Source organism: Podarcis gaigeae (assembly GCF_964106915.1).
Source record: "Podarcis gaigeae genome assembly, chromosome: 14".
Taxonomy (NCBI): Eukaryota; Metazoa; Chordata; class Lepidosauria; order Squamata; family Lacertidae; genus Podarcis; species Podarcis gaigeae.
Window position 1 is genome coordinate 39,115,574 of NC_139690.1, and position 24,630 is coordinate 39,140,203.

The following is a 24,630-nucleotide window of genomic DNA, read 5'->3' on the forward strand; positions in this document are numbered from 1 at the left end:
GTGGTGCCCCGCAAGAATAAGTACAGTGGTGCCTCGCAAGGCGGAAAACCCGCTAGACGAAAGGGTTTTCCGTTTTGGAGGTGCTTCGCAAAACGAATTTCCTACGGGCTTGCTTCGCAAGACGAAAATGTCTTGCGAGTTCCTGCGGGTTTTTCCCCCTCCCCCCCCTTTTCCCAAGCCGCTAAGCCGCTTATCAGCTGATCCGCTAAGTCGCTTAACAGCTGATCCGCTAAGCCGCTTAACAGCTGATCCGCTAAGCCGCTTAACAGCTGATCCGCTAAGCCGCTTAACAGCTGATCCGCTAAGCCGCTAATAGCGCTAATCCACTAATGGGCTTGCTTTGCAAGACGAAAAAACCGCAAGACAAAGAGACTCGCGGAACAGATTCTTTTCGTCTTGCGAGGCACCACTGTATCTGCACACCAAGCTTGGCCCCTATTGCTTCTTCATACCAGTAATGACATTTCCCTGGATCTCCACATTGTCCAGTAAAGCAGCTCTTGCAGTCAAACTTGCCACTGTATTTTTACATTGTAGGAACCCCTCTGGGACAGGTAAGAAGTCAAATTAATATTAACAAATAGTGGCAGGTATTGGCAAAAGACTTATTTAAAACAAGGGGGTCCAACACATGGCTCAAGGGCTGAATCCAGTTACCTCTTCCCAGTCTTATCCCTCTTCAATGTCCCACCACCACTCCCCAGGCTCTGAGCCTTCTTCCCTTGAGGGTTCCCCAGCAGGTTCCTCTGACCATTTCTCTGTGCCCAACCAGTTCATGACACATGACAGATGTGTTTTGGGCTGCAGGCTGACCATAGGCCATTCTGGCCAAGGATGATGGGAGCTGGGAGCCCAACAATGTGTGGAGGGTACCAGACTGGGCTGGTGCTCTGTTAACTCCAAAAGCCGTTAAGCAGCTTGAGAAGACAGCTGGCAAGGTGAGGCAATGGCAAAGCTTTCCAGGTGGTGGGCAATAGCCAACATAGGATACATATTGGAATAGAGATGCCAATCTCATCTTCTGGCATGCAACCTGGACAGATGCAAATGCCCTTGATGTCCTGGGTCACAGCAGTAAAGCTACATACCAAAAGGTTAAGGGTAAGATAATCCCTTCCAAACAACCGGCAATGTAAAAGCAGGACCTTGCTTGTCCTGTGTAAATTAAATTTCAACACCAGCTTCTTAAAGAGGGGATCTACAATATCCCTGTGTTGGGTTGAAATAACGACAGACAGGTAGCGAGTGTCATCTGGGAGGCATCCTCTTGAGCAAGTCCCAAGGAGCCTCTTTTATTGATTATTACAGCATTGCCACATATGTGCTTATTGCTGATTGGTTAACACAAGTACAAAGCAAAGGTTGCATTAATCACCAATAGATTAAAGACTGGGAAAGGGAACGCAGAACTAGACAGGCATGAAAACCTCCTAATTAAATTATAACCAATGATTAATATAGTAAGACTTAAAACAATTACTAATGATTGATATAGGAAACTTAAAAGAGCATAACAAGCACGCTCCGTAGATGTGATCAACTATGCATATAGGAACAGGTCAAAGGACAATGTTTTCCTGAACTCAGTGTGAACTGAACATTCTAAAGTGGTGAGTGAATGTCTTAGTATTAGGATGGTTTGTGCAGCATTATGTACAGAAGCGAAGCTTAGGAGCAAGACTTCCCATCAGGCCACAGTCTTGTGCAAGACTCATAGCATCCCATCATCTCCCCCTTTATTTATTTAATGGTGAGGGGGACAGAAATACATAGGATACGTGGTTTGCCAACGCATACCCTAAATAATTCTGCCCACCAATGTTGTTAAGTATTTTTGTCCCATTGACCCTGGCGAACTTATTTCGGGCATTCGCTGGCACACCACTAATCCTGAAGTATTTTTGCCTTATTTACCCAGAACGCCTCGCAAACAAGAAAAGAAAGGGGGAGATAAAGGGAAGTTCTCTTTCTGCACATAACTGTGGCATTATGGGGGAAGTATTGCTTCTTTTCTCTGGCATTCTGGGAAGTCTCGCTTATAATCTTTTCTCTGCTTCTGCACACACTGTACAAACCTGTTCCAAATACCAAGACATTCCCTCATTGCTCAGTTCATCTTAAGTTCATGATGACCTGTTCTCAATGCATAGCTGACCACATCTACGGAACTCGATTATTATATTCTTTCATGTTATGATCAATTATTAGTAATTGTTTTAGTCATGTTATATCAATCTTTAGTTATAATTTAATTAGGAGGTTTCATGCCTGTCTAGTTCCAGCTCTGTTTCCCAGCCTTTAATCTATTGGGGATTAATGTTTATATGTAATTCCCGCCTTGTACATATGTTAACCAATCAGCAACAAGTTGCTTTGTGTTTGTATCAACCAATCAGCCACAAGCACACCTGTGGCAATGTCTGTAATAATCAATAAAAGAGTTCCCGGGGCTTGCCCCGGCAGATGCCTCTCACATGACACCTGCTACTCGTCTGTCGTGATTTCATTCCTACATCCCTGAGGACTGTGGAAGGCACCAGAGAACTCTTCTTCACCGCTGTTATTTTGACACACCACCCTTAAAGTCAAAATGAGGATTTTTTTTTTACTGCAGTTAAAGCTAGCCTTTTATGTGAACTGAAACTCATCACTCATGGAAACATGCACTTCAATAAAATTGAGACTGAACTCACCTGCAACACATGAGGCACAGCTTCCAGCAACTCCATCAACTTGGAACACCCATAGTCAGACACACGACATTGCTTCGCAAAATGGTGATGGTATGTTGGGATGAATTTACTGACAGGCATGATACATGACGGCTGGTTTTTAAGGAGATCAATCACTTCTCTGCTGAACTGAATAAGTTGTGGGTTGCCCACAGGGCTTGTAGAACGTAGAATCCATGGCTCTAAAAATGGGGGGGGGGGGCAAAAAGAACTCTCTGGCTTAGGAGGCAAGAGACATAAATGGAATACATACAATAAAAACTACAGGCAAAACTAGGAGTAAATCAGAACAGGAACACCATGGATTTGGGGGAAGTATCACGTCTCTACAGACTAAAAACTAATTACAAAGTGACAAAAAGGCCACTATCTGAAGACAAGCTCGTGTCACAACAAAGCAAAAATATGAACTGTGGCTGGAATTCCAGAGCGACAAACTTGGTATGTCCAAAAGGTGTTTCAGGCATTTAGTTGGAATTTTCCTTCCCCCACAGAACTGGGGTCTGAATTCCAGAACACACAGCTACTATTTTGTTTTCTGTTGCAAGCTGAATGGTCATTTGAAAGGCAAAGCTTGCTCAAAGAACTGAATGGAAGTCATAATCTGAACCCTAGAATCAAAATCACTCATCTGAACTCACAGCAATCTGTCCAACCGAACACCCAGAAGGCAGCAAGTCATCTCTAAACCCCCCCTCACACCCCCAATCTCTTTCATGAATACTCCCACCTCCCCTTGGTACTCTCTCCATACATGTCTCCCACAGCCCATCCATCGAATACAGTTCTCATCCTCTCTTCCTGTCATGATCATACCTGTCCTGTTTTTGCTCCTCTCAAGGCCCCATCCACCCCACTTTGTGTCTCCCCCCCAAAAAAATCACTCCATATTTCCTTCTTTCCTTCTCTACTCCATGCGCATACATGCATAGCTCAGTCAACAATGATCCTCCTCTCCCTGGTCCAGCCAATTCAAAGCCCTGCAGTTGTCCCATCTTGGAAGTGGGCATGTTTAGCAAAGACTTATTAAGGAACTGTTAGCAACTGGAGGGGCACAGGGAGAGCATTTTCATCCTCTTTTCTTGTAATCTGGTGCAGCAGATAGCCTGGGAGGCACTGCGGCAGCCCTCTGGCAACATACTGGTGCATGCAGGCACCGTGCTGGTTATCCCGCATCTAAATTCTAGGTTATATGCTATGTCAGGAATGAGGAACCTCCAAAAGCTGCTGGACTCCCAACTCCCATCAGCCCCAACCAGCATGTCATTAGCTAGCGATGACAGGAGTTGTAACCCAGCAAGATCTGGAGGAACACAAGTTCCCAAGCAAATCAGTCACACAAAGGAACAGAATTATGTGCACGCTACTGATGTTAGAAGCAAGAAACTAACACAAAAGACTGATGCATAAAAGAGTGAAATATGCACCTGCAGTGGGAGGTGGTGGCTTGTTATGAATCCACTTGACAACTTTGATGCCGTTTTGTGCAGTGGCAATATTCACACCAGGGACGCAAGTGATGAGATGCTCCAGAGGAACACCTCCCTGGCCTTCCTGCACCATTTGCAGATTGCTGAATTCTGAAGCATAGCAGTCAGGAAAGCTGCAAAAGAGACCGACATAATATAAAAAGAGTTAGACCAGACTGCTCGCTTGTAACGAAACCTTTGGTCAATCTAGTAGCAAAACAGATGCAAACAGGCATTAGCAAGTCTCTGTTTACACTGCAAGTTAAGAAAAGCAGGTTCATATTAAAGGTGACTTGCTGTCATGACCTTAATTTGACGCAACCTACAGCTGACTACCCGACAGCAATCTAGGAATTTGGAACTGGAGACATGGGTCTGAAAAAACTGTTGCAGGGTTGCCATAGGTCAGCAGATGGTGCTATGCATTTTATGGCCTAAAGATCACAAAGACAGTTGCTACACATTTAGGAAAGTCAAGAGAGTAGTCTATCTAGGTTGGTATCGTCTCCACTGACTGGCAGGAGAACTCCAGGGTTTCAGACAAGGGACACTGCTATCATTCCTTAGAGATGCCAGGGATTGAACTTGGGACTTTTTGCATGATTCATTACTTGAAAAATCTAGCTTGTGTGATTTTGCAGCATTCACAGGATACAGGTCCATGAAATTAATGAATCATTTCACTTCTTGCCACCAAATGAAGTCCTCTGACACTAAACCAACTGAGCTTTAGATAAATAACATCTAATGTCTCTGCCTGCATGCTTGACCTCCCATAAAAGTCTTGATCTCAAGACCACAAGCACACACCCTTGTGTGTTAGAATTCAACAACACATACACTGCTCAGCTACAGTGAATTACAATAGCAATTCCTACAAAGGGCATCGAGGCTCCGTGGCACATAGGATACATCTAGAAATCAAAATGTGTATTCTCAAACACTCCTTAAAACAACTGAAGGGAGCAGTGTGGATAGCAAGAGATGGAGGAAAGAAAGGGCACAAGCATGGAATAAAGGACACAACCAGAAACTTAGCCAAGAGGAAAGTATCTGCAGATCAGAGATAAGAAAGAAAATGTAAAGATAGGCAGCAATTCAAAGTTAGTTATCTGCAGTTTCTTACATGCTGAAGACAAATATTAATATTCAGATTGCTCTGAACTAGGCAGTATGCGCTCTGCGGTTATGTATTTGTATTGTGCAAGAGCAGAATTCAGAACACGTCTTTGGAAGATAGCATCTCTGCTGAATACAATTGTCCAAATACAGCCAGCATTTAATACAGACTTCTCTTGTCACTCAGAGCCCCTTCAGCAACCAGGGCAACCCTCAATGTGAGGAGTCAGAGAAAACCAATGAAGTGGAGGAGGGGTTAAGAAGTGAGAATGATTCCAAGAGCCTAAAGGGAAGATGGCCTTTTTGTTCTGCACAGAATTTCACCTCTCACCTGTGACCAGCACTATTGGGGGTCACAAAGCAGACAGACCTGACTTTTGGTGTGTTTTAATATTTAATTATTTAAATATTTGGGTTTTTAAAAAAATGTATATATGTTATTATGCTTAAGAGAACTCAGAATCTTAACTACAGAGACACTCAAGTGGAATGGGGCCTGGAGGAGGTGCTTTCTCTTAGTTATGAACCATTTCTAACTTGCCTAGTCGAGGGAGTTGGTGGAGCAATCTATCCAAGGATCCCTTTCACTACAGGGGAAAAAAGGGGGGGATTTAACCCAGTTCATTACTGAACATTCAAACAATGGCTAAGGAACCTTATTTTACCTCAGTAACGGCACTGTCCCCTCGTGGGTCTGCAACAAGCTATGAACTTGCGGTGCAAAGGTCTTAAGAGACAAAATCACAAAGGGAACTTTGTAGGAGTCAGGATCAAAGTCATGTTCACTAGAGAAATAAGAAAACATTGAACAGTTTTATACTGGGGTAAGGCAATAAAGTAATATATACAGCCCAATAAAGTAATATATACAGCTGCCACTCTTCATTTGCTACTGTGGAAGATTTGTCTTATGGACTTTTGCAGCCAACAGCTACTAATCTAAACTGGAGTCATCATTATGGTATAACCAAAGCAGATTAGTGGTTCTTCCACATGGGCATGGATTTGCCATCTTTCAAAGATCTTATACAGTTCAGGAAGCTGATGTAACTCCACAGATAATGATGCTTCACAGCTATTAAAGGAGAGTAATATATGCCAGACAGTTCTGTAGAGATATTTCCTTAAAAACCCAACAACCCCAGACACTTGCAAAGTTTTTTTAAACCACAATGCTTAGGTATGGAAGTTCCTCCCTATAATGCCAGGGACTGTTGGATCTCTGTTTTAAGACATCAGATTAAGATGTGGTCATTTCCCCAAACTTATGGTTTGGGCTGAAAAGACTGCTTCAGTTTCTTGAGATTCTAATCTATTTTATATTATATTGCTGTTGCTGCATTTCTCATACTGATTTGTGTATCTCAACATATTATTATGTATTACCCCAGGAACCAATGGAGGGTGGAATATAAAGTATATAAAAATGTTCCAATTTCAATGCCAGAGTTCACTTACAGAGAAAGATGGAAGGATCTGAAAAACACCTCTTACCTGAAATCTTTATTAATGCAGTGCTGCTTGCAAACGGGCTCATGATATTCCAGTTCTTCAAATATGATAGGACTACAGTTAGCTGAAGAGCCATCATGAGACTGCGAAGACCCCAAAGGGCTCTGTCTAGCTTGACTACTGGGTAAAAGACATACAAGTCTTCCATTGCCTTGATCACGGATGGCTACAACGTCTGTTATTTTATACAAGTCTGATACATTTAACTTGTGTCCAAACCTAAAAAAAACAGAATATTTGAAAACTTTAATGAAGTGGAAAAGGGGGGGGGGGGAGGAGATGTCCCTTCTCCTGGTATAGAGAACTCATTCTAAAACTACTATAATAAAAGTAGTGAGTTATGAATATACCAGATTTCTTAAGTAATTTGGCATGCAATTTTCAGACCTACTTTTTCTCGTAGATCTCTGTGAACTTGAGAAGAGGCAGACAACAAGCTGGAGCATCTTGAAGAATGGACATTGCTTCTGAACTGCCAATGGAAGTGATTTGGTGTTAGGAAAGGCACAGTAAATCATTTTATTCCAAACTATTTTCTTCATTTACACTAAATCCACCAGAATATTTTTTTAAAGGAACAGTGCTGACATAGCCCAGTGCCAATAGCCCAGGCCTTTAACTCTTCACCAGTGCCAATACACCAAATGAGAGAGGTAGTCTTGCTCAAAATTCTTAAGAGTTTAATGTACCCTGACCTCCAGTAATGAATACTCTTTTGGTATACAACTTAAAGGCAGAGGTGAGGAACACTCCAGGTATTGTTGGACTTCAACAATTGGCATCCTTGACTTTAAGGTGACCTCAAGAAGTGAGCCAGTCATTCCTATACCTTAAGGGTTGATCACCTAAAACAGGCACCCCGAAACTTGGCCCTCCAGATGTTTTGGGACTACAATTCCCTTCATCCCTGACCACTGGTCCTGTTAGCTAGGGATGATGGGAGTTGTAGTCCCAAAACACCTGGAGGGCTGAGTTTGGGGATGCCTGACCTAAAATAATAGAACCAAGTTCTCAAAGTAGCTGTTCCTGTGCTTATGTCTAGCCTAGAATTCTTGGCTGTAGTTTGAATCCATTATTTCCCCATTCTGCCCCAACCTACAAAGAAAACAGATAGATCCTTCCATTCATTTAAGGTAACTCTATTTGAAGACAGGTGAAGCCCCGCAGCATTCTTCATGCTAACACGGTCTACCATCTATATGCTTCAAATGTGGTACTCTATTCTAACTATTTGATGCATAGCTAATCCTCAGCCTTTAAAAGTCTCCATGTAAGATGTTCTAGCTTATTTTAAAATTACCTAACCAGTGCCAGGGATTTATTGGTAGCTCCTGTAGCAAGCGAAACCTGGATCCTCTTGCTTCCAATTTTGTATCTATGAAGGTAGTTGACAGCACGTATTGCTTCCTGTAAATTCTCCATTTGTACTATAGCCTTCAGCTGATAATCAGTATGAGGACTGAGTTCCACAGTCTTTACCTGAAATAAGAGATCAAATCAGCACACAGATACCAGGATTGACATATGATACTTGTGTATGTACAGAATCATCGACACAATCAGCCCCAACTACCCTCTCCAACACTGCAGAGCTCTGATTCTCTGCAGACAATAAAGTCAGCTGAATAATGGCTAGAGCACAATGGTCATAGTTCATCTACTTCTGTGTTTATGCGGATTTGTTTTAACATGCGACCCGCTCTGAAATTATCTGTAATAAGGAACAAGAGTTTCTGCTCTTGAGCTGCATCCTCAAAACCTGAAACAGAGCAGATGAAAGTAAACTCTGATGTTTACCTTGCCATGCTTAGAGAAGATTTCTTGCAATGTTTGCTGCAGCTCCTTTCTGGACAGTCTGTAGTCTATATTGCTAATCTGGATGTCTGCTCCATTTGCAAAAGGATCTGGGTAGTCCACGCTACCAGTGTGATTGATGAAGGCGAGTGGAGAAGATCTGTTTGAGAGGTTTGGGGACACACTCCTAATGAAGTAGGGAGGAAAGCAAGGGAGTTCTAGAATTATTCATTCCACTATACATAACACACACAAGGAGAAATCACTTTAGGCATTTAAAGAGCAAGGTAATTTTTCTTTAAGAGATATGAAATATCTCAAGTACCGAATCCAGTTAGTTATACTAGAATCAGATTTTTGGTCTTCCTGGTTCAGGGATAGCCAATGTGGCTCCAGATGATGTTGGGAGTGTATCTCCCACTATCCCTGACTGTCGACCATCTTGGCTGTGGTTGACGAGAATCATAATGCAACAGTATTTAGAGGGCACCATGCTGGGTACCCCATCTCTAGGTCTTTACACCAGGGTTTCGGATGGGGGTCTCAGGGATTGAACCTGAACTTGAGACTTTTGACATGCAAACCATGTACTCTTCCAGTGAGCAGGGAAAACATCCCAAACAGGTCTATTTCGCAACACACAGATTGGAGTTACACACATCTGTTCAACAAACAAATGAAGTCAAGAAGTGTCACATTCACATAATACAGAAACACAGAGCAGCCTTTAAATTCTTGTGTAAAGATCTTTCCCCCTACTTTTAAAAACAAATGGTCTAGTGTCTCCAAACCAGTCAAATGTTACAGAAATGGGTATCCCAGGTTAGTCACTGTGACCTTTCAATTCCTCACACCAGGCATAGGCAAACTCGGCCTTCCAGATGTTTTGGGACTAAAATTCCCATGATCCCTGACCACTAGTCGTTAGCCAGGGATCATGGGAGTTGTAGTCCCAAAACATCTGGAGAGCCGAGTTTGCCTATGCCTGCCTCACACACCAAGGATTGCTCACACACCAAGGAGAGAGCTTAAGTGCCATAGCTCAGTAGTAGAGCAATTTGCAAACACAAGGCAGGTGGCACCAAGAATATCCCTTGTCTGAAACTCTAGAGTGGCTTCCTGCTGGTGTAAACAATACTAAGTGATATGGACCAATGGATCTTATATGCAGTATAAGCCAGTTTCCACATTCCTCAGTTTGGCTTCAGACCACTGCACTAAACCACTGGTGACAGGTATATATATGCAGACACACGTGCATACTGAGAAACAAGATTAAAACCCATAAGCTTCCCAAGCATCTTGGGACAAGCTTCCTTGCAGAGCTCAGGGTGGATTCATCCCTGCACAAGCATTCCAAAGGAGAATTCAGAGAAATCCCCAAAACTGGAGCCCAGGGGTCTTCTGCTTTTGCGAGAGCTTTGGACTGCAAGAGCTGCTTACCTAGAGGACCAGCGACTTTGAGATATCAGCACAGGACTGAGCTGCCTTGACGCTGTGAGCATACTGAAAGCTGATGGGTAGCTAACTTGGAATACATCATCCTTCTCTTTTCTCTCTACCGGGGAGTTGCTGATGCTTCTGGCTGCCAGCGAATCTTTCCTGCATGAAGAAGAATGGCCTCATTAGCTTGCAATTTTGATTCTTGCTTTTTACAAAATTCAAACTTACGCATGACATACTTTAGACTGTTTTTGTGAACAGAGTCTCCTGCTCCTGCCTTCTTGGTTGCCAGGGCTGTAGAACTGGATGCACTAGAGTTACTTTGCAATGGCGCAGTGTCCTCTTTTATTGGGTCTTTGTGATTCTCGGTAATGTTCGCATTCTTTGACTCCATGCGGCAAAGTTCCTTGAAGAAAAAAATTATGCAGGTCAGCAAGCAAGAGGGGATTATGGTAGGCTAAATGCAACCCACAACTTAGACATGAATATGAGACCTGCAGGTATAGGGCAGTATATAAATTCAATTCATAATAAGAATAATATTCCTTAGAAGAAGCATCTACACTTTGGAATTCCTGGCCTACTAACAACAGGCACCTTCATAATACTCTTTTCAGTTTTTGCTTAAAACATTTTTGTTTGGGCAACTTATCCAGACATGTAGAAGTTACATGTCATTTATTGCTTTTTAGCTACTGTTTATTTTAATCATCTTTTGAATGCTTTCAAATACCTGGACTTCTTTGCTTTTATCAAGACTCTGAATGTTTTATATTTCTGGTTAGCCGCTTAGAGGTTGTTGTTGCTGTTCATTTTTAACAAACAGTATACACATTTTGCTACATAAATGAATGAAAATCATTTATGTGTAAATTTATGTTAACAACCATCTCATAAAACTTCAGCAATACAAAACAATCATTAAGATGACTGCCCAAGAAAATCTGTAAGCAGCTGCAAAGGTCTGTCAGAATAATAATATCTTCAAGACATGCCTGAAAATCAAATGCAAGGATGCCTGCCGAATCTCTGCTGGAAAAATATTCTGCAGCATGGAACCAGCGACACTAGATGCCTGAATTCAGGTCAAAGCCAGTCAGGCCTCTGTAACACATGGGACAATTAAGAGCACTCCCCTGGATTATGTGAGATCAAGCCTTTAGGGTAAACTGGACCCAAGAGCCTTGAACCAGGTCCAGTAGCATGTGGGCAACTAGTGCAGATGTTTGAGCAGCAAAAGCAGAATCTAAATATGGGAAGCACAATACAAGTCCTTATTATACAACAGTTAGTGGAACCTTGGGGTGCAGCAAGCAGAAACCCAGGTCCCAACATTGCACGTGGCATTGGTTGTGTCCCCTGCAAGTTCAGTAGAAACAGCTGCAACTGGGTTGTTTTGCACATTCATCAGAATGCAAGGACGACCTATTTATGGACACCTGGGTTCAGTGTGCAGATTTTGAGGGACAGAGCCTGCAGTGCATGTGACACTAAGGGCAAAAGTGTGGTTTCCACTGTAACTTGACAAGTCCACACATTTCAATAGATCTACTCTGGGTTTGACTTTGATGGACACACTTCAGAGAGGCTGGTGACAAAGGGTAGGGCAGATTAGTGGATTAAAAAAAAAAAACCCTCTAAGGCTGAATATGTCTCACCCATCTCAGAGTTTTAAATTAATGAAGCTATTACCTGTAAGCTCTTCACGCTGGTGTTCTTTGCAGCAGAGCCGTGCAACTGAGGGCCTTTTCCCACAGCAGCTTTTGCTGATGGATCAGTGGAGTCCCTGCCCACGAGGCACAGCTTTGAGCTCTTGTTCGCTTTTTTGGGTGACTTCACTTTTTCCGCTCCGGTAGAGCTAGCATTCTTGGCTTCAGCAAGCTCCTTGTTTTTAGGGGTAAAAGAAACAACGATCCTGTTGCCGAAGACGTCTTCATTCTCCATCCGCTTCTGGGCGCGCTCAGCGCTGTCTTGATTTAAGAAGCGGAGGATCGCGCTGCTGCCGGAAATGGTCAGTACTTTCCCTCCGCAATTGTCTGACAAACGGCGGAGCCTGTAGCAGACACTTTTGCTGTCTCTGTTTGTTGGCAGGTTGTAAACATATAGCAGGGTATGGCATGCCTAAAAGACAACAGCTGTTTTTTAGTAGGCTTCTGGAGACAAGGGGGTAGAATCATAGCTGAAGACAAAGTATCCTGGTTATTGTATCATTAAGAAACAGCAACACAGATAAACCATAGCTTATGGAATATTTGTGGTCAATAAAATTTGGAACATGGGCCGATAAAGACTCCAAAGATTAAGCTTTGGACAGACACCACTAATTGCCAGGCTATTTACCAGCTACCACTGCTGGCCTGGGTCTCCTCTTCTGTCTTTTTAACTGCCCTAGGGCAATGTAGCATCCATTTTGGGTGTCCACCCATGTCCCAGGGCAGTGGACCATGAGTCTATTCCAGCTGAGATTCCTGCATTGCTGGGGGCTGGAGTAGATGACCCTCAGGGTCTCTTCCAAATCTACAATTCTATGACTGGGTAATTAAAATGGTGGCTGCCTAATGTACATTGGAGGAGTAGACACCCCTCCTCTTCTTCCTCTTCCTGTCTGCTTCCATATGTAAATCCATCCAGTGTCCCCAGCTCCTCTGCAATATATCAGAGGGGACAAAGACCTGCAATTGCACCAAGTCACCTGCTGCAATGAGGGGGCAAACCAACATCACTGCAACCTTCTCCACAAAATCAAGAGCACTTCAACTTTTCATGAAAACCTGCAACAGAAGTCCCAAATTTTGCACTTCCTTCTGTATTCTGAGAGTTCACAAAACAGTTAAGTTTTATGCTCACTTTGAGCAACATAATGCTTATTATTCCCAGAGTAAAGCCGGCATACATTAAAAGGAAATTTTAACATGCAACTGGAGCATGGGAGAGTCTTGCAAAACCAGGAGCTAGCTGTTTAACCATGTATTGCTGGCACCTGAGTTGTTAAAAGATTTGCATATCACACCCAGGACCAATCTAAACCACATCTAGAAATACAATTACTTTGGCTGAATGGAAGCTAGTGCTCCAGGCAAGTCATCTAAAAACCAGAGAGGAAAATCACTTACTGGTTTTTTCAGTGGCAATCTTGGAGGCAAATCTGAAATGAATTCCTCAAATCTGATGAGCTCATGAGCATGATGCAAGAGAGCCTCAGAAGCTTGGTTTTTATGCACCAGGATTATGTGGAAACCATGACGGTGTCTCAAGTCACTGAGCTCTAGTGCAAAGTTAACGTCAGCTGAAAAACATAAGCCCAACATCAACAATAAATCATTGACTGAAGACGGTTTTGACAAGTTCACACTTTCATAGGCTGTTTCCCCCAAAAGCCTCAGCAAATCAATTATTCAGGAACATCAAGATATATTGCAATATGGCAGCAAAGCCATATTGGGACCCTGTTTTCTTTCCTAGTCGCTACTATTCACTGCATTGCCTCTGTTAAAAAAACCAAAGGATAATTTCATTTCAAGAATCAGGTGGCAGCCTGCCTCCACAAATAAGGACCCAGCCACACAGAATAATTCAGAACTAAAAGTGAGAACTTATTCTTGTGACTCTCATTGGTAAATGAAAAACATCATGTTGTTCATTCAGTAGCTTGTTTATTCTTGCTCCCCCCTCCCCCAAAATGCAATCTGCCAGCAATAAATTTATCTCACTCTTTGACTGCCTTCTTTCCTTCCACTTTGGAAGATGGGAAGGGGGGGGGGGGAGAGAGAATGCCAGGAAGGGAACACAATATGAGAGGGTGTCTCTTGTGGACATCTGTAAAGTGTGACTTTAAAAAAGACTTGCTCACACTTAAAGGACACAAAGGCAGGAATTCACAGCAACTCTTTTCACCCTTAACTTTCAATGGCCTACCTTCATATGAAGGGCCACAGATCATTGGCCAAGCATATGTTTTGCACACAGGTCCCCTGGCTGCTCGAGTTAAAGGGGCCTCAAGCAGCAGGGCTGGGGGAAACCTCCATCTGAGCCTTGGAGAGCCACTGCCAGTCAGAGTAGACATGACTGGGTTAGAGAGACCCATTGTCTGACTCGCTACAAGGCAGCAGTTTCTGACTGTTATTATTTCTACTACTGTCTCATTTAAAATGGCAGTTCCCAAACGCTGAATGAGTTAAGGGGAGGCTGTAGTTACTCAGCATGGAGGAAACAGACTTCACACACACTCAGAAGGCAGCTAGTTACTTGTGTTCCTTCCTCAACTGAGCCATGGCTCAGATTACATCCTGAACTGAGGAGAAATAAGATACAGATGCATCAGACAGGCTGAGAAGGTGGTGCTCCAGAGTGTAAAGCAGAGCGAGGAAACCTGTGGCTCTTGATATGTTATCTGACTACCGTATGGAGGACCAGGGGAATCTGCATCCCCAGCGTAAGCCCCGACAGAGGACGCTATTAGCCTGCATTACTGTGTGTGTGCAGTGGGTGAGAAAGGTAGTTTCAACCAAGTTCCATGGAGATTTTCCAGGCTACAGAATTAATGAGTTCCCAGGAAGTGCATCTTCATTCAGCAGCATTATATGTATAATTTCACCTTCCCCACCTCCCTCTCTCCCCCTTATGACTTCGTTCCTCAATGACAAGCTTGGGAAGAAAGTCTCTGTGAGATGCTACTTCTAGAGCTTCTTTATGGAGGAACTGCAGGAGACAAAAAAACTTTCCAATGCACACTGACATAGGATGTACTGCAAGGAGGTGGTCAAGCAGAAGAGAACTGAAAGCAGCACTAGTCACCACCGGCAAGCTGGAAGCAAGGCAGCCAATGTTCCAGATGAGCTCATTCTGGCAAGGGAAACTTTTTTCAACCCGAGAACCAAATGGAGCACTCCAGATCCAAATCTACGGCCTTTGGGAGTCTCTGCAGACCCACTTTGCACCCTTTCCCAGTAGTTTTCCTTGGCTGGAATACGTCCTTGAGTTCTAATAATGCCAGCCTATGTAAGAGATGTGGCCCCACTTACTTTTGCCCTTGGCCCCACCCACTGCTGGTACAAGGCCCCTAGAAGGTCCCCCATGATTGATTGTGGCCCTAGCAATCTGTATCCTTCCTAAACCTGGAAACTTGAAGGAGCATTAATGGATATTACAATGCAGCACTCATCGGCTTTGATAGAATCCCAAAGCTGTTTCCAAGTACAGCCGTACCTTGGAAGTCAAACAGCTTAGTTACCGAACATTTTGGCTCCCGAACGCCACAAACCTGGAAGTGCAGAAGTGACTGTTCTGGTTTGCGAACAATTTTTGGAAGCCAAACATCTGATGGGGCTTCCGCGGCTTCCGATTAGCTGCAGGAACTTCCTGCAGCCAATCAGAAGCCACGCTTTGGTTTTCAAACGTTTTGGAAGTCGAGCGGACTTCCAGAATGGATTCCGTTTGACTTCCAAGGTACAACTGTATCTCGTTCCTTTGCTCTCCATAGTCCCACTTGAGCCAATGCAACCATCTTAGCATGGACTGTAAAACCAAGACGAATTAAAACCCAGAATAGTTTTAATATTAAGCTCATTTAAGCAAAACAAGAAAAAAAATCCCCGCTGATCAGAAAACAATTTTACGTAGAAGTTGTGCAGAACACATTACTACTGTGATCTGGAAAGTTTGTGCATCGATCTGAATGAAACTGAGCATGTGTTCTTATATGTGGGCAAAAACCAACCAAATGACCACAAAAACATATTCTTTTTTTAAAGCACTGTTTATACATACTTGATACAAGAACCACAGTGGCTGGTGCGGCGTGAGTATCAGCAAATCTTCTAAGACTCTGTCTGAGTTTGTCATCAGCTGCATTCTTTGCTGTTGCGTTAATGTGTGCAACTGTCACCTAAAGAAATACAGGGAACATTCGTATTAAATACAACAGGACCCAATAAAACACCTGAGAAGCTTCCTGTAGATGCAGCAATGCAGCTGGAAAAATAAAAGTCTCTCCTGCTCAAGAGGGTAAGACCCAAATCAACGGATGAAGGTTACAAGAAAGGAGATTCCAATTAAACAACAGAAAGAACTTTCTGATGGCAAGAGCTGTTTGACAGTGGAACGGACTCCCTCAGAAGGTGGTGGACTCTCCTTCATTGGAGGTTTTCAAGCCTCCAGAGGGGGGCCATTGAGGGTCCCAGCCTGTGTGTTTGTGTGTATGCAAATGTGTGTGGGCGTGTGCCAAACTGAGTCTTTGACCCAGATGAAATAAAGCTTAGTTTTCCCCTGGGTTGGATGGCCATCTGCCATGGGTGCTCTAGTTGAGATTCCTGGCTTATGAGACCCTCCCTCCAACTCTGTAGTTTCAGGAACTATTTGCTTCCCCAGGTCAAACTTGAAACTGGAGAGAGGCTTACCTGACAGTTGTTCAGTTCTTCAATAACTTCTTTGCTCTCCTTACTGATATCACACACACAAATGAACTCTGCCTCTCTGTGGCCTTTGAAGAACTTTTCACGAATTCGCTGTACCACTGCCACAGCTGAACGGCCAGAAGGAACAGAACAGTTTTCAATATCCCAAAAGACTCCAATGGGAGGCAAATTTTCTAGCACTTGGCCTGTTAGAGCAACCTCTGGAGATCCTACAGTTGGAAAAAATAGAAAATGGTCATATGCTATTGTTAGAATTTTCAGCAGTTTCACAAGTTTACCAGACGTTAGAATGCTATATCTGGGGGATTAATTACACAGAGAACTGTCAGGATGGCTAACCTTTAGCTTTCCAGATGTTGCCGGACTACAACTCCCATAACCCTTGACCAATGGCCATGCTGCTTAGGGGCTCTTCAAAGGTCCTGATCTAACCACATCTGGAGGGCCACAAGTTAACCACCCATGGACTAAATCCATCTAGTTTAAGTGATATATCAGGGGGAATGTTCAGCACAATACCATTAGTCAAAACATCAGTCCATCTGTAGTCCACATTACATTTATTCCAGAGCAAACTTTTTATGGCCAATGGATCACTCCAGTATAAAGGCACTTTTTGACCCTTACATGGTGGAATTTCATTTCACTCCACCTGAGACAAACTGGGATCTTTAATTTCAATAAGCAGAACTAAGAAAAAAACCAATGTGAGGCTTCTGACATTTCACAATCAAAAGGAATTCAGCAGAATTGAGACTTTGAGGTTTTAAAGAAAGTTCTGTCTCACACATTATGCAATGCAAAAGGCAATGGACGAGACCAGTGTACCCAGCACAGGAAGCAGACTGGGCTATTTAAAGTGCAGAAGGTTAAAGGGCTGCTAAGAGAGAAATAAGGATAGCCACTTGGTGACAGCAGTGAATAAGGATGGGCTGGTTTGGCTGACTGGCCTTCTTGCCTCCTCCACCTCTGCCTCAATTTTGCAGACTACATTCCATGCCATCACAGCCACAGATAATATGCTAACAGGATAATGATAGAGATATTTTGCCCATCTACTTCAAAGAATGTAATGAAAGCCCTGCTGGATTTAAAAAAAGAAAAGAAAAGAAAAAGGCTGATCTAGTCCAGCATCCCAAAATAACCATCAAGGTGCCTTCAGGAAGCCCATTAGCAGGATAGGATTTCAACAGCCCCCCTTCCAGATTTATTCTCCAGTAACTAGGAATTGCCTCTGAACCTGTTAGTCCCATGCAGCCAAAATGACTAACACCCATTAACAGATGAATCTGTGGGAGAAAAAGGACAAGCCCAAAAGGCAACACTTAAAAGAGATAATGCTCTTAAAACACATCAAACACTCCATGATTCATTTTTAAAAGCACACATGCCAATTTACCGTATTTCTGTGGCAACTGACCAAAGCTGCTTGCCAAAAGTAAAGTCTTCTCTTTTCTTACTCCTTTGGTTCCGCAGCCATTACATATTGGGAGGGAGACAGGTGCAGCTTGGACATTTGGAGGAGCTGTATTTGGCCATATTTTAGCTGCATCAACCAAACTCTCTCTGGATGGCTGCTGGGAAAATGTTCAACATCATTTATTAACCACACTAAGAGAGACATAAATGCAGCATGCTGTCAACTGACCTACGTTCCATGTGGACTAGGAGACCTGCTGTGATTTTGCAAGGATCTATATAAGTTAAGCTCATACATTTCATATATACCCTGGGTTGGCAACTTTAAAAAAAGGGGGAGAAAGCTTCCTCACTTTGCCATACCCATATGGGGAAGTCACATCTTTTGTGTTTTGTATATGTCTATTTCTTTTCTTTCTTTTTTCGTGTCTGTTGTTGTTTTCTTTTTTGTCTTTTGTTAGGTGTGAAAATTAATAAATATTATTTTTTTTTTAAAAAAAGAAAGCTTCCTCACTTTGAAGAGAGGTGGTATCAAGTCTCCCTCTTCTGTTTCTGAAGTAGCTTCTTGTGGTGCAAGGAGTCCAAGGGAAAGCGCACAACTTGAGAACAGTGCAGGACTGAGACATAAGGCTATACTGTAATTGCTTCACTGGATCTAGGCCAATGCGCATCCCACTCAGTCTCCACCACTGACAGGGCAGAGAGGAGGAAAAAACGGGCTAAAAGACTGCCACATTAACTCAAGGGACAAATCCCAATGGTGCTGTAAATACATCTGTAGTAAAAATAGCATCTCACATTAAAGGGAGATTGTGGGTAACCAATCCCTGCCCTGCTCTACTGTGGTAGGGCCTGGGTGGACATAAACATGTGATCACACATTGCAAGCTTTCCCTCTTAAAAGGCTTCGTTGCCCAAGTGCCAAAAAGTTGCCGCTGAAGAAGCAACATTTGCTGGCAACCATGTGATAGGACTGCACTTATTAAAGAACCTCAACATTTATTCTCGAGTTTAGGATTTGAGTTACTTCTTCTGCTTTGGCATTAGTTTCAGGTAACAAACATGACTCACCTTTAAAAAATACCCCCCCCCCCCAATATGCTGTTTTCTTAGCATCTGTTTGATGGGCCAAATAATAATGCAACAGGGGGAACTATGAAAAACACCTTTGCTTCAGTGACAAAATGGCTGTCATGGAGTGGGCATGGTGTAACACAAAATGGTTGCTGTGGAGAGCGTGGCAAAACACAAAATGAGAGCGACAGCCACCCATGACAACCTTATGATTCCCATGGGATGTCAGCTATGCCCTGCTGGTCCTGATTATGGAGATCTCTTTCACATACACTGCTGCTATTGTTGTCTAATAAAAGCAGTGATCACCCCTCAAATATAGAAGGTAGCCATATTACTCCCCTTTCACAAAAATCACTAACAAGGTACCTGCATATTTTACCCTATTAACTTCCTTTCTAGGAGGACTAAAGGCATTATTCTTATTCTTATTAGAAAGTTCAGAGTCTAGGACACCTTCCCAGGGACAACGCTGGAAACCTTCATGGGCGCCATGTCATCTGTGGGCACCAGGCTGGCAACTCCTGATGTAGCATCTAACCACAGCTTGGAGCTTTAGCTGAACTAAACCTGTGTGCCAGTGAAAGGGAATACTAAGTTTATTATTCTAGAACAGTTAGATGCAGTATGCTGCTCCTCAAGAAACTACGAAACAGGATTAGGAGACGCAAGAGAATGAGGGTTTTACATTTCTATGAAGCTGGCAACCATCCACCCCAATTCCAAATACAGTTTAAATCAACATATTAATTGGAAGGCTAGAGATATCAGGTTAAATCTACAAAACATCCAAATACTCTGCTGACATTTTCAGTATACACAGTATGTTATAAATGGTGTGGTACAAACCTTGGTTAGACACTCAGTGCAGTAGTGAGAGCCCTTTAAGCAAACTGAAGGTGCCACTTTTAGGTGCAGCGAGTTGGTGCAAGAACAAGACGTTCGCTCTGATTGTGCAACGTGCTCCTCCAAAAGCCCCGCAGCCCCGCTTGTGAATTCAGAACAGGAGAAGTAGCCCGAAGTTGTGCAGCTCTGATGGGTAGGAAATGGGTGCAGTTTGTGGACGTTGCTGTGGCAGGACTGGAAGTGGAGCTTCCCACAGCAGGGGAAATGTGGGCAAGAAGAGACATCGTTTTCCAGGCACACTCCAGACAAGTCACTGGCCACTCCTGCCACGCTGCTTCGCGTTGGAACGTTCTTGAATGACGATGCAGACCGATAGGCAAACCCTGACCCTATTTGACAAGTGATTGTGCCGGTGCCTTGTGAGTCTAATACTGTGCCAGGGTGAATCAAGCTACCACCACCACTGTTGCTGCTGCCAGCACTACCACCAAAACGTAGCTGAGGAGCATGAACGGAAGAATCAGAGTTATGAGTACAACAGCTTACTTTGGAACCAGATGAAAGTTGGATTTGCTTTTGCTGAAGGGTGTGATCACTGGGAAGGGGGACAGCTGGGAACTGTTTCAAAGCAGCATGGTGGGGGGATGGCGCATCCTTCAAATCCACAGCAGCTTTCTTATTCTCCATGGACTCGTTCTGAGGGGTAAAGAGCCATTATAAAGAAGATCAGAGGATACATTTAGTCTTATAGCACCAGGTTACGGCTCTAACAGACAAAACCTGTGAGGGCATGGAACTCAAGATACTAAACACGTTTAACATTATGTAGGCCCAAGGCAAACTTCATATATTCATTTTACATATTTATCAGGTTTTGAACCAATTTAGATTTCTTTTTTAAACACAGGAAGCGGAACAGAATGAAGATTTGATTGCAGTTGCCTGCAGAACAAGGGGACTGATGGCAGAAAACAGATGCTGTGAAAGCGAGGTAAAGAGTTGTTAAAAGGTAACTGCTGACATACTCCAAGCCCTCCTCTTTTACTACCTGGATGGCTCAGTTGGTTAGAGCATGGTGCTGATAACGTCAAGGTGGCAGGTTCAATATGAAGGAAACCTCTCTCTTTATCACCCACCCACCACTGAACCCAACGCGCTCTGACTATATGTGATTTTGAGTTGCGGGCTTACTGGTCTAAACATTTAAAGCAAAAATGGGAATCTGTGTATAATGTAGGAAACATATGAACCTCCAGGAGGACAACAAGTCCCATCTTCCCTGACCAGTGCCCATGCTGATGGCAGCTGAAGTCCACTGTCCCAGGTTGGGGGGGGGGGAGGGAGGCACAACAGGTTCCTCACCTCTAATAAGGCAGGACACATTTATGATCAGTTTCTGGGATAGAAGGAAACTTCCCCTTAGGAGAGTATTAAATATCTTAATATACATTGCACCTTCTCTCTTTGATGTCACAAACAGGACACTTAGCACCTTCAACAGGTCACTGGTGTACTAGCATTCCACTCGGCAAATGTATGCCAAAATCCTACCGCTTTTGCACTAGGAGGGAAACTCTGATCAGTAGCTGAAAAGCAGTTAGAGAATTTCCAGAGCCATGGTCTAGCATCGTTATTTTGTTGCTGAAGCCATCCAAACGATCTAGTACAGACGTCCTCCGTTATGTTTCCTTCCATTGTACTGCCACACAGAGGTCAACATTCTGACATCTTTCCTTTCTTTCATTCTCTCTACCTGCTGAAAAAAAAGAAAAGCATATATTTAAATCACAAAATCAATCGAGGTATGATCATTAAAATGACCTAACGTTTAGTTAATATTAACCTTTAGTTGCAAATACTATGTGGAAACAAGCTTCTGGATTTATGCAATCATCTGTTCTGCTTGTTAAAGTAGCCTGGACAAAGTCTATCTTCCCTTCCAATTCACTACAGATGTCAAAGAGTAGTAACTAAAGGAGTTCAAGTAAGGCTGCTCAGAATCAGAAGTCTCCTATGAATATTTGCTTAAGTGGTTCCATATCACCTACAGCAAGTAGACTGCAAACTACTAGATAACGTTTGTATGCACTTGTGGGGGAGGGGGAAATCCCATGGTTTTCTCAGCAAGCATCACAAATAAGCAAACATTGACTAATACTAACTACAGGAAACAGATTTTCCAATTCTGGCCAATTCTGGAAGTACTGTTACACGCCACCCCAATCTCTGAGAGGTGCAAGATTCCAGGGGTTCCAGAAGCTTACCAAGGGTTTGGTTTCCTTGGAATGAGGGACAGCGGAGATTGTGGTGTCTTTAGGATATATGGCTTATTTGCACATATATACAACCTGCGCCTAGAATGGAGAGGCTCACAGCTTTAGCAACCAAGGTTCCTCCCTTAGCTGCAGCCTTGGACTCCAGCATAAAACAGGAATGGTTCTGACTCTCCCAGCTGCCCAGCCTGCAACCTCTACCTTCTACCTCACATAACTCAACTCTCAACTCTGGCCTTTGTCTTTCAAAGTATTAGCAAGTTGGGGGAGGGCACAGAGCCACTTCCTGACCAATTTATTTGTTCCCTTGGTGGCCCATTACTTCACCAGCAAGCCGGGCTATTCCAGGAATTGAATCTGTGCTGGGTCCAAGAATTAGAAGGGGGCTCAGGCACAGAGCCTACCACCCCCTAACACAGTATACAACAGTATACCTTCACTAATAAGTAAATAATTTGTTAAAAGCATCCCAAGTCTGCTCTAGAGTCTGCCAGTGTGGTGTAGTGGTTAAGAGTAGTAGACTCGTAATTTGGTGAACCGGGTTTGCTTCTCCACTCCTCCACATGTAGCTGCTGGGTGACCTTGGGCTAGTCACACTTCTTTGAAGTCTCTCAGCCCCACTCACCTCACAGAGTTTTTATGTGGGGGAGGAAGGGAAAGGAGAATGTTAGTCGCTTTGAGACTCCTTTGGGTAGTGATAAAGCAGGAAATCAAATCCAAACTCCTCTTTTTCTTCTATTTATTTATATTATATGGTAAGATTTATATCCTGCCTTCCAGGACAAGTGTCCTCACAAGGCAACATATAAAACCAGTCATAAGAGATACAAAATCAACAATTTAAAATTATGATTATACCACTTTAAGCAGTCAACACCTCTGTAAGAAACAGCTATTAAAAACTTAAAGTAGACTGAAATTAAAATGCTGCAGGAATCCTCAAAGTCACTAAAGGAGGAGTCATATGCACTTCCAGGGGAACTTCTCCAGAAATATGGCACCACCCATATCTGCTACTAATTTATATTTTGCAGAAAGCCATAACCACTCCCCAACATAATTCACCAAGGAAATCCATTTCTTCACAGCTTTTAACCTTTATTTTTTAGAGATTCAGCCCTTACATGAAGCATTATAAAGAAAACTAGTTTTATGAGCCAACTTGGGGGGGGGGGGGAGGCTTCATTTTGTTACAGCACTCAGGCTTACAAACATAACAAGTGTACACATACATTATTTTTCAAAACATTCCTGCTCAATTCCTTATCTTCTACTCCATCTCTACTAGCTTCCTTCTGTAGGCTCCCCAGTAAAATTTTGCATATCTCCCAGGTTCTTACAACTCCACATATTGCTATTAAGATAACCCTGTGCCTTTACTGTGCTGAACTGTGGATACACCAACCCCACTCCACTACTAGCAGGCTGCTAAGGGAGTTGGGGTATGGAAGATGAATATGCAATGAAAAGTAGTCTTAATAGACCTTTACTATGCCATTTTAAAATTTCAAACTGCCCTGAGCATTGGCTGAGAAACAGTTCACAAGCCCAGCTACCAAGGGTGTATATATTTTAGATTAAAAAGTTTCACCTCGGGGGCTACTCTGCTGGGCCTTTGCTTTGGGCTATGGAATAAAGCAAGAGGACGCTTGAAGGAGCCGAGGAGTTGAGAGGAGCAAGGGGAGCTACAAGCAGAGGGGAAAAAAGCTCCCGGGGAGATGCCATGGGGGACGAGGAGCTTTAATGCAGCGGCGGGGAGTGACTGTGACTCACCCAAGTGGCTACTAGGAGTTTTACATTAATTACCAGGGAGGGAGAAAAACTCTAGAGGAGAGCTCGTTGATTTGGCTTCTGAGCCTTAGCGGTTCCCCTTTTCAGAGTTCTAGTTCGTTTGTCGGGTTGCTTTATCCGCTACGCAATTTATTAAGCTATCACCGTCAGGTTCTTAAAATTGAAATTACTGAAATTTGCTTTGTAAGCCACACTGCATGAGAAAACCAGGCTATATATACTTCACACACACACACACACACACTTATAGGCAATAAACTATTGTGTAAGGGGAGCAAGGAGATGGGGGGGCGGGGGCGCGACAAGCCACAAACGGGGAGGGAAAACCTTCGAGCAAAAAATAAAAGTTCCCTCCAAGGCCACCCCTTCCTATAACAACGTATATAGAAGAGGGAGGGGGAGCTATAAGGGGACACTGACCGGGGAAGGCCTTCCCTGACTGGAAGAGAAGGGGAAAGGGCCTCTGAGCATGCACAGAACGCTTTCCCTCCCCCATTCTCTCCCCGCCCCAAGTCTTCAGCCCCCCTCCCCCTCAGAGACCCCCCAGAAGGAAAAGGGGAAGCTCCCTAGCTCTCCCCGCCCCAGTTGCGTCCCCTCACCTCTCCGGCCCCACGTCCTCCACCTCACATCCCAGCGCCCACCGCCTGCGTCCCGCCGCCGCCGCCTCCTCTCCCTTTTTGTTTTGCTCCCCGCCTTCTCCTTTCCCCCTCTCCCACTTCCGCCTGCGCTCCGCTACTTCCGGCGC

At 43.6% G+C, this 24,630-nt stretch overlaps 1 protein-coding gene across 6 annotated transcripts in view; it reads right to left on the reverse strand.

Moving 5' to 3' along the window:
* Nucleotides 1–24,630, reverse strand: part of MARF1 (meiosis regulator and mRNA stability factor 1) — a 39,351-nt gene extending 14,721 nt beyond the window's left edge. The window contains exons 1-17 of one of the 6 annotated variants that reach the window (XM_083711250.1): nt 24,485–24,630; nt 21,373–21,577; nt 19,825–20,517; nt 17,903–18,056; nt 16,465–16,691; nt 15,836–15,953; nt 13,183–13,355; nt 11,762–12,190; nt 10,309–10,475; nt 10,070–10,228; nt 8,630–8,813; nt 8,133–8,311; nt 7,224–7,304; nt 6,815–7,051; nt 5,986–6,105; nt 4,160–4,335; nt 2,694–2,914 (exon numbers count right to left, since the gene is read on the reverse strand). In XM_083711250.1, the coding sequence (XP_083567376.1) occupies nt 2,694–2,914; nt 4,160–4,335; nt 5,986–6,105; nt 6,815–7,051; nt 7,224–7,304; nt 8,133–8,311; nt 8,630–8,813; nt 10,070–10,228; nt 10,309–10,475; nt 11,762–12,190; nt 13,183–13,355; nt 15,836–15,953; nt 16,465–16,691; nt 17,903–18,056; nt 19,825–20,517; nt 21,373–21,516 (3,462 nt within the window). In that variant the 5' untranslated portion in view covers nt 21,517–21,577; nt 24,485–24,630. Of the gene's footprint in view, nt 1–2,693; nt 2,915–4,159; nt 4,336–5,985; nt 6,106–6,814; nt 7,052–7,223; nt 7,305–8,132; nt 8,312–8,629; nt 8,814–10,069; nt 10,229–10,308; nt 10,476–11,761; nt 12,191–13,182; nt 13,356–15,835; nt 15,954–16,464; nt 16,692–17,881; nt 18,060–19,824; nt 20,518–21,372; nt 21,578–24,484 lie in introns of all 6 variants that reach the window. The other 5 variants (XM_083711249.1, XM_083711252.1, XM_083711251.1 and 2 more) reach the window with 5 other exon arrangements.